This window comes from Colias eurytheme, chromosome 5 (genome assembly GCF_061535395.1).
Source record: "Colias eurytheme isolate Ceu_HAF_F1 chromosome 5, ilColEury1 Martin Lab GWU primary, whole genome shotgun sequence".
Taxonomy (NCBI): domain Eukaryota; kingdom Metazoa; phylum Arthropoda; class Insecta; order Lepidoptera; family Pieridae; genus Colias; species Colias eurytheme.
The window spans coordinates 9,805,235-9,815,784 of record NC_142984.1 but is presented as its reverse complement, the minus strand read 5'-3'; the positions used below and the strand labels follow the sequence as shown (position 1 = coordinate 9,815,784).

General features: G+C 38.4%; 2 protein-coding genes across 2 annotated transcripts; one reads left to right on the top strand and one right to left on the bottom strand.

Annotated features, from left to right (window-relative positions):
- Positions 1 to 311: 311 nt before the first annotated feature.
- Positions 312 to 1,364, bottom strand: LOC149908619 (histone-lysine N-methyltransferase SETMAR-like). The gene has a single exon (XM_090102224.1). The coding sequence runs from the start codon at positions 1,362 to 1,364 to the stop codon at positions 312 to 314; it is 1,053 nt and encodes a 350-aa protein (XP_089958350.1).
- A 1,840-nt stretch (positions 1,365 to 3,204) lies between these two features.
- LOC149908618 (uncharacterized) lies at positions 3,205 to 6,848 on the top strand. The gene is made up of 3 exons (XM_090102326.1): positions 3,205 to 3,665; positions 4,668 to 4,950; positions 5,701 to 6,848. The coding sequence occupies exons 1-3, from the start codon at positions 3,501 to 3,503 to the stop codon at positions 6,492 to 6,494; spliced, it is 1,242 nt and encodes a 413-aa protein (XP_089958452.1). The 5' UTR covers positions 3,205 to 3,500; the 3' UTR covers positions 6,495 to 6,848.
- The last annotated feature ends 3,702 nt before the right edge of the window (positions 6,849 to 10,550 follow it).

The window sequence follows — 10,550 nt, the reverse complement described above, 5'->3', positions numbered from 1 at the left end:
AAATCTCGTGTCACAATGTTTGTCCTCAATGGACTCCTAAACCACGCACACCATGTGCAGTTCGATCCAACTTGAGAGATAGGATAGTTTAAACATGTAGGTACCACGGGCGAAGCCGGAGCGGACCGCTAGTAATTTATTATGTTTTAGACAAACCGAGCGAAGCCGCGGGCGGAAAGCTAGTCTTATATTAATAAATCTTTGTAGAATTCTAAAATTTCTATTATTAATCTTTTTTTAGTAATACGTGGGCCACTCTGAAAGTTTTGCGTAATTTATAAATAAAACAATTTATTTTTATAATATTATATTTACTGCTTTTCAAAGTATTCTCCGTTACATTTTAAACACTTTTTCATTCGTTCAAACCATTTCTGGAAACATGAGGACCATTGGTCCGATGGTATGTTTTCTACATGATGTTTGAAAGCAATCACTGCCTCTTCTGGCCCCGTAAATGTCGAACCTCTCATTAAATCTTTAATTTTTGGGAATACAAAGAAATCGCACGGTGCTAGGTCTGGACTGTGTGCTGGATGGGTCACGAGCGCTATGTTTTCAGAAGCCAAAAATGACTTTGTTTTCTTCGCGGTGTGCGCCGAAGCATTGTCATGGTGCAACAAGATGCGACATCTAGGTCGTTTTTCCCTTATTTTTTCAAAGACATTGGGCAAACAAATAGTGGTGTACCACTCAGCATTAACGGTCTTTTGTTGCTCAAGTGGGATAGTGCAGACAGGACCCGTCTTGGAGAAAAAAAACGCAATCATTTGTTTGCCGACGCTTCTCGCCTGCCTCAATTTTGTTGGTTTGCTGTCACTTTCAAACACCCATACAGAAGATTGCTGCTTTCTTTCTGGAGAATAACAATATATCCATGTTTCATCTCCTGTCACGATGTCATACACAGCATTAGAACGTCCGTGATTGTACTTAAATAGCATTTCCTTACACCAATCTACTCGATGCCGTTTTTGTTCTGGAGTGAGTTCGTGAGGGATCCACCGACAACAAAGCTTCCTAACTTTTAAATGTTCTTGTAAAATTTTCCGAATTTGGCTCATACCAATCCCCAAATGTCCTCGAATCTCCTCATAAGTGATACGGCGATTTTCTTCAATTAGTTGTCTGACGGTAGCCAAATTTTCCTCCGTGATCGCAGTTGTGGGTCGACCTTCACGAATTTCATCATAGAGAGAAACACGGCCGCGATGAAATTCAGCATACCAACGCCTTACAGTGCTCAAATGTGGTGCTTCCCTCCCAAAAGCATTTTGAAGGCGAGCAGTGCAATCTTGTGGAGAAAGCGAACTTTTAAAATCATAAAAAATCATCGCCCTAAAATCTTTTCGTGTAAGTTCCATTTTTGCTACGGACAATGAACTTCAACTTGGGATAAAAAACAATTGACAAGCGCTTCCCGCCAAAATTTTTTTTTCTTCTACTAATGAGACTTCATATGTTAAAAAAAAATAACATTCGAAATTCAAACATTTATGGGTGGCCAGTAACGCAAAACTTTTAGAGTGAACTAGGTAGCCACGTCATCCGACGCCATCGCCATTGATGACGATCGACTGACGTCCGTTTTGTTTTTTTTTTTTTTTTTTTTTATTGGTAATAGGGAAGCGCTTGACCACAATCTCGCCTGATGTTAAGCTGAGATGTGGTCTAAGATGGAACGCGCTTCCCTAGAAGGTACCTGTTCACTCTACGCTTGTTTGGCGTTAGAACTATGTCTAAAGCGCAGTGCGGTGCGCCGTGCGGTCGCCCGGCCACACGCGCGATCTTGGTACAGTCCGCACCAAGTTCGGAAGGAAAATCATCGAACCGAGCGCACCGTCAATAATAATAATTATGTGCGGCGCACCATTGTACACATAATTGGTCCAGAGCGCACCAAGGTCACGGTGCGGCCCGTACCATATTCGAACGTCTATTAATGCTTTTATTGCGCCCGGGTTGTACTTCTGCTTTATAAACAGAGATCTGTTACAACCCTGATCTTTATATTGCAAGATGTACGGTTGCATATTTCTCTTATTCATAAGAGAAATATGGAGAAGGTTATTAAGGATGTATTGAAAGAGAAAGATAGGGAGCCATTTCTAAAGTCTCTTCAGACTTGTTCAGTTTGTGAGGATGAATCTCCATCTCCGGGAACATCAGGAGAAATATCAAAACATGATATTTGGTTTACACCGGAGACATCACCTACCCCTCAAGATGACTCGGGTGAGGAAAATGATTACACAAAAGAGGGAGCACCGAAGTCAGCCTTCCAGGATGGCACATTTCAAGAGCAGGTAAAATCATCACTGGTTCATCATCCAGATTTCGAATTTCTTGAAGTTAAGGAGTGCTACTTCAACCTCAGATTTTTAGCAAATCATGAGGACAGAATTAGAGCCAAAAACCTCATTATTAATGTGATCAAGGCTTTTTCCACTATTCCTGGAAAACTCATAGTGCAAGAGGGTGTCAAGATGTTGGATATAAAGGTTAAATTTATCAATCAATATGAGGTAAACTTTCATTCATCTGAAGGAACTCACTCTGTCACAACAGTACCAGATGACTTGGACAAGCCCGGAACAAAAACTTATGAAATTATAGAGGACTTCAAAAAAGGAGTGATATTGAAATCCAAACTGAAGTCACTTCCCAATAAGAAAATCTCCATAGAGACAAAAGGATTCAACTTGGAAGCAATTAAAATAATGTCTGATAGGAATCCGGAGCTGGATACAAGAAAACTTATTAGGAAAATCTATGCTCAAATGGGTGAACTCAGAAGAGTCAGTATGCTTTATCACATTTAAACTGATCAAATTTTTGCTAATAAGTATTGTTCTTTCTATAGGGTGGTGATATAGGTGTGGGGGTGAAAGTGTAGCTCATTTGGAGTAAGAAAAGTAAACATTACCTACCCTTATTAGTTTCAGAAATATCACTAAAGGTTATCATCAACTCTCAGAACAACAAAAAAAATTATTATTGGCCAGAATAGTTACTTACCTATATTTTTAGAGTAGTCATTCCAAGATGTTTTTTTATCCAATTTAATTGTAATAATGTTGAATATTCTATATTAATTTAAGATAGAAATAAAGATTCGTAAATGTGAAATATGAATGCATTATTATTGATCCCTGGAAAATAATTTCAATTCATAACTCAGCTCGCTGCAAAGGTTCATTATTATTCAAAGAGCAAACAGACCTCGCGGTTGCGATTTACAAAATGCCTATGAATACGTTTTAATGTGACGTGTTGAGTCGCCAAGAGGTATGCGACAGCGTACATATCTATATCGTACATCCAAACCGTCGCATTGAGCGGTTTACGACATGGGAGTCCCGATGAATAATTGAGGGAGGAACGCGCCTGCGCGCAGCTGGCGTGCCCATACAACTCAATCGTCCGCGAAATATACGACTCTTATTGTTATTTAAAACCCGATAATGTGTGTTCGCGAGTGAATTGTTTACTGTGGTAAGATGCAAGCCGGTGGGCCGGATAGCACGGCGGTTTCGGAGGCCCCAAGCAGTGGGAGCGAAGAGTCCGATTGTGAGTTTGGTCCAGAAGGCGAAGCTGAGACCGCTCTGACCGAAGAATGGGCGCGAGAACTGCTGATTGACTCGGGTGTGGTCGATCCTAATGAGGTACTTGCATATTTAAATTTATCACTGCAAAAAAAATGTTTGAAATGAAAACATGTAGTTAACTAGAGAATAATTACCTTTTAAATAATTGACCTGGATTTCCGCCTTTAATTTTTTTTTGCAAAAATCACATAAAATAATATACTTACTTATATTTAAATGAAGGAAACAGCTATATAATATATTATGTACCTAACCAAATAGGTATTTATTTTTTTAAATTTCACTTTCAATTCATATAACTTATAAGTAACTAGCGACCCGCCCCGGCTTCGCACGGGTGCAATGCTGATACTAAATACACTACAGAAAAATTGTGAACGTTGTATAGGTATAAAAATATAGCGGCCCGCTCCGGCCTCCGGCATCGCACGGGTATAAAATACATAGCCGGGCGGCCGCAAACGCTACGTCCTGCAATTTTTAAATCTGTAATATCTTCGAAAATATTCACTTAAATCAAACGGTGTAAAGGGCCATATAGATCTATATTAAATGAACAATGTATCCATGTTATTTAATTGGTTAAGGATTAATGCTGTATTGGTTAAAATCGCTTCGAAAATTAGCCATTATTTGTCGTAAAAAGTAAATGACAAAAAAAAGTTATTGTGGGTTATCCATAAGAGATAGACATATACCATCGCGGACTTTTCTGTAGACCTTTTCAATGTGTATAATACTTAGTACATTATTTTGATAAAACTCGTAGGGTTCAGCCTGCGTTTGCAATGTAAGCGGAATAAATGTAATTTTTTACGACATCACATTAGAAACCTCAAAAATAACAGTACTTCTCCACTACTTAATGGATCTTATTATACATATAAACCTTCCTCTTGAATCACTCTATCTATTAAAAAAAACCGCATCAAAATCCGTTGCGTAGTTTCAAAGATTTAAGCGTACAAAGGGACATAGGGACATAGGGACAGGGAAAGCGACTTTGTTTTATACTATGTAGTGATATGGGTTTCTAATCTCTATAAAATTTAATTTCAGATCCGAGTAGAATCCAGGGCCGGCGTAGCTGGTGCCTTAAGCAGGGTACTAGCAGTGACAGTTCGCTACGAAAGCGAGGGAGAAAGGCATGCCTTACCCCTTGTTGTAAAACTACCACCACGGGATCCCTTTGGGAGGCTCTTTGTAGCTGAAGCACAATTTGATACTAGAGAAATATTGTTCTATACGGAATTAGCCCCAGCGCTCAACAAATTGGCTCAAGAGGCATTAGGCCCTGATGAAGGGCTCGCAGTACCGAGATGTGTTAAAGCTAGATTACCAGGTGTGTGTCTGTTTGTGTGCTTTTCATTTAAGTAGGTACTTAGATTTTGTGTTAACTGTTAAGTAATATGAAAGAAAATGCTTTTCAAATAAAAATAGATAAGTATGCTATTTTTCGAAAATATGTATTTTTTTATGTCATGCAAATAGATTTTATAAAAAAACTAACTAACTAAGTATTCATGATTCATATGTTTTATAATTATTTGAAGAATTATATTCTTTACTGTATCAAAACTGCATACTTGAATTAAATAGAGGTCCAGAGAAATTCTGTAAGTATTTCTGTTTAGAGACATAAATTAATAATAAAACGTGTCTAAGATCGTTAAAAAAATTGCGAAATAGGTCAAGAATCAAGATTAATTAAAAACTCGCTAATTAAAGTATCATCAGTCTTTATTGTGCTCGATGAGTCGATTTATACGTCATAGTTATAATTACTTAAGTGGTACCTACTTTGATGTGAAAGTCGTATTCAAACCAATTGTATTTTATTTATTTTAAATAACTTATGCTCTTTAGGCTTATATTTTTTCCTTAAAACAGAACCAATATCTATATTCTACACGTCATATCGGTTCCGTTTATGTATTTTTAACGCTTACTGCACTTTACGTGATAAAAATATTTCAAGACGTCACAAAACACGCGCTGTTCTATGAGTCATCATATTTTTGAACAACGATCAATATTTCAACTTGGCTGCCATGACTTTGTCTATTTCTAAATTCACATTTATTTATTTCAGATGAAATTGGAGGAGACAGCGAGCTTGTATTGGAAGACGTGACAGCCGTGGGTTTCGAATCAGCGGATTTTGCTGAGGGCCTAACTGTTGAAAGAGCTAGGGCAGCTCTGTTTGCAGCAGCTCGACTCCACGCCCTATCCCTTGCTCTACGTGACAGAGAAGGTCCTCTAGACCAAAGATTCGACTTCTTGTTCCCCTGCGAACGCGCTGCAGCCGGATATCTGCGTTTAGTGCGAAGAGGTTTACCCCAACTGGAAGCATTCCTCCGTGGTCGAACAGATTGTGTTGGCGAAGCCGCAGCTGTGAGCGCACTTAGCGCTCGGGCTCCATCTTTACTTGGCACTTTATTGCGACCAGCTGAACCAGCTCCCCTCGCCCACGCCGATTTTTGGAGTGGGAATCTTCTATTTCGAGAACGAGATGGGATAAGCGAATGTATCGCATTGGACTGGCAAATGGTATCACTCGGTAGACCCATGGATGATGTAGCGCTACTATTATTATCTTCGTTAACGCCAGAACTAAGAAGGGCGGTGGGCGACACGTTGATTGAGGACTATGGAGATCGTTTAGAGGCTGAATGTGCTAGATTAGGATCGGCACCCGCTGGCGCGATTGTAAGACGGAGCTTGAAACAAGATTGGCCTAGAGCAGCATTAAGAGCACTCCTCCTGTGCGCGGGTAGTGTAGACGTGGCCCTTGGAGAGCCGCGAGCTGAACAACGTCTACTAGAAGCTGTACGAGATCTGTACGCACAAGGGGTTCTCGATCTAAAAGCAGACTCAGAGTTGTGAGTGTTAAAGTGCCAATAGCGTATATATCGTACCTATTCGACGAACGTGTCGTTATGTATATTCAGTCGCATAGTTTGTATTATTATATTTATTTCGGTATATTATTACGTATTTATTAGAGTACGAATGTTAAAGCACATTCGAGGTGGACAACGATAATTTTAATGAAACCCTTATTGTCGCGATGGCAATGGTGCGATGCCTAATCAAAGACTGAATTTAACTTATCAAAAGACCGTTGTGCGTTTAATTTACTTTAAGTAGATCGAAACAGTATTTGCTCATAATATGGAAAGTGTAATCGAAAACAGTCTTTCGATTATAATTAAAAATTAAGTATTAAACGTATTCTTGGTGGAGTACCTATTGTTTTATTTATCTCATGGTGTCAGAAATTTAAAAAACAAACAAATCAAAATTTGTGGCTGAAAAACCTTAGTTTTTTTAACATTGTTCTACCCGCTCTCTATCGTAGGTATGTTATAAATATGTACTACATGTTTCATCCTCTTCCCAAGATTTGATTTAAGTTCAGCAAAATGGTGGTTGTTATAGCGAAAAAAAAGATGACTTACAAATAAGAAGCTTTCCCTAAAAAATTATCCTTATAAGTTATAGTGATCACTGATCACGTAGTAGTATGAAAAATAGATGTTTTTTTTCGACAAGACTACCTGAAGAAAAAATTCATGAATTGGTCACTCCGTTCCGTAGGAGTATACTGTATATAACTTCAAACACCGCGAAACGAGAATTTTATATACCTAATAGTAATCACCTAGAACATTGTAATCTTTCCTAGTGCTAAGTACTACGAAACTAGGAATTTTCAGGATGGAATATCGAAATAGAACTTATAGACTACAAGCCCGCATAGGACAAAAATATGGGTCAAATGAACCACCAGGGGATATATCTAGAACGATAGCAGAGCAAAAAATAATAAGATTCATCACTATGCCGTCACTTGTAAGCTGTCCAACTGAGTGCAGATGAGAATTGAAAAGTACAGGTAGACTCGGTAAATTTTGGTCATATATTTTTGTACGGCATTCTTAACCATCGATAGATCCATTAAAAATAATAAGAAACCGCTCAGTGCCGTACAAAAATGGTGGTCCACCAAGTCGGAATTTTTATTTAATTTCCGAGAGTTACCGGGGGTAAATTTGGTCATTTGACCATGTACGGCATCTGTGTCATACTATTGCTATACTGCTTTTAATCCATTATTCCGCAACGCCGTACAAAAATCATGGGGACAAGGGGAAAAAATCGAGAGTTGTAATCCCCTCTCTTTCCCCACTCCAGGGGGTCATTTGACACAACACGAAATAAATTTATTTTTAAAGTATTTTATGCATAGATAATATTTTTTCATGTGCCGTACATTTTCGTTGGTCCAAAGGGGAAAAATCTGAAAAAGAAAAAAATCCATATAACGAAATGTTTGCTTTATATTTTTATAATAAAATATAAATATACATTAATATTAAGAAGCTCGAGGTGGTTAATTATCACCTTGGAAAGTCGGAGTCAGGTGGAATGGACTCCGTTAAATTGATGAACTAATAAAAAAGCTATGAACGAAAAGATGTGAATTATATGCAATCAGTCCATGAATACAGGTAAAGTCACAAGCAAATGCTAGTAATATATACATATTCAAAATGTACAAGTAAAGCGCTTTCAAATGATACCAAACACTGCATATTTATCTTAACTTTATTTTTTTACTCTGTATGTTTTGTCCGCTAGAGGGCGCCACATTAGATTTTGTGAAACCCCATATAGCCTTTAGCTAGCTGGTCGTTGGTTATCCAGTGAACAATTCAGACGCCTCTAATGATATGTCATTTGTCGAATTCTGATAAGTAGTTTAGAAGTTACGAGGGAATAGATGAACATACATACATGACCTGTAAACAACCATAACCCTCCTTTTGCTTTGCCGTAGTTGGGTAAAAATATGTTAATGCCGTACTGTATCAAATGGCCATAAAGCACTCTTAAAATTGTAGCTTTCGTCGCTTTCATCAGCCTAAGGCGCTGACTCCACGAGCGAGAGAATCGCGGCGATATTATCGTCGTGCCACGTATTTCTATACACTCTCTATGGAACCGTCTCCACACGGCGATATTATCGCCGCGATGCGACGAGTGGCAATGAGCGTGCGAAACGTCATTACATCGTCGCTAGCCCGCCGCGACTAGCAACGGGCCCGCCGCGCGCTCGCGACGATCGCGCAGCGGGCGCGCTGTCAAACGCAGCGGTATTTCAGCGTTGCCTCTGGTCTTCTCGTAGTTCTTCAAGGAAACGTGGCGATACCGTTACGAGTCGCCGCGGAAACGCTGCGATTCCGTTACGACTCGCGACGATTCGCGGCTGAATTATCGCTCGTTCGTGGAGATTATCCGACGATATAAGGGCGGAATCGTCGCGATTCTCTCGCTCGTGGAGTCAGCGCCTAAAAGATGTGGTCTGCACAAAAATGTACGGCATCGTTTTTTCCTAATTTATCTATGTTAATACTATTTAAAACAACGGATAAAGTGTAGAAAACTATTATATTTCATTAATCTACGATGTTTAAACTTTAACAAAATTTCTGGTTTTGCATTTCTCTATAACTTTTTTTAGAACGGTTTCTTTTGAACGGCAATACTATACAACAATTGAATTTTACAATATCATGTTAAAAAAAAAGTTCCCGTACAGGGTCAAATGACCTTACAGCTCTTTATATCAAGAATTCGATGAAATTAAGATGATTATTGGTATACATTTAAAAGAACAATTATTTTTTGACGGCATTGCTTTTAATAGTACTTTTGAGTGCTAGATAATGTTTTGGAACCGAAGCCGTACTTAGTCAAATGACCCCCTGGAGTGGGGAAAGAGAGGGGATTGCATCTCTCGATTTTTTCCCCTTGTCCCCATGATTTTTGTACGGCGTTGCGGAATAATGGATTAAAAGCAGTATAGCAATAGTATGACACAGATGCCGTACATGGTCAAATGACCAAATTTACCCCCGGTAACTCTCGGAAATTAAATAAAAATTCCGACTTGGTGGACCACCATTTTTGTACGGCACTGAGCGGTTTCTTATTATTTTTAATGGATCTATCGATGGTTAAGAATGCCGTACGAAAATATATGACCAAAATTTACCGAGTCTACCTGTACTTTTCAATTCTCATCTGCACTCAGTTGGACAGCTTACAAGTGACGGCATAGTGATGAATCTTATTATTTTTTGCTCTGCTATCGTTCTAGATATGTCCCCTGGTGGTTCATTTGACCCATATTTTTGTCCTATGCGGGCTTGTAGTCTATTAGAAGGAAAGTCCCCATAATAATATCTCTAAAAAATTATCACAGGAAACAACATTGAGATACTAAGTATTACTACGTATGCGTTATGGAGACGACACCGCCTACATCACTTATGTTCCGCTCAACATAGGTCAAATAGCCTCACTGCACTGAGCACTCAGTCGCTTTAGCGCGATGGTCGCGTTCATGACTTGTTTGTTTTGAAGCAAAAAAACCAAGAATCTCATCAAATATGCCCTCGAGTATGTTGCGATACTGCACTAATAATTCAAATAATGCGGCAAAGTGCAAAGAAATTATAATTTTACACATTTAGAAAAGATTGTACTGTGGATATTATTTGAAAAAAGGTTAAATCATGAAAGATGAAAATCACGAAAATAAATTATTACCTACGTATCAATTTTTTTTGTTAAATTGATTGGTTTTAAGTAATTGAAAAGTTTTTAATTGATAAGTTTATTAATAATTTATTTATTAGATTAATTATATATCATATATATATTTTTTGTTACATTGATTGTTCTTAATTGATAAGTAATAGGCAAAATATTTACAAAGTTTCGCCTCTATAGCGGTGAGTCGATGACATCGCTTAATCTATGACTCACAAGCCGCCCCGCGCCGTCGCGCTTGCAGCACAGATTTTGTTCGTGGTGTCTCCTCTATACGTAGTAGTAATAGCTCAATGGAAACAATTCATAATTTATGGATGG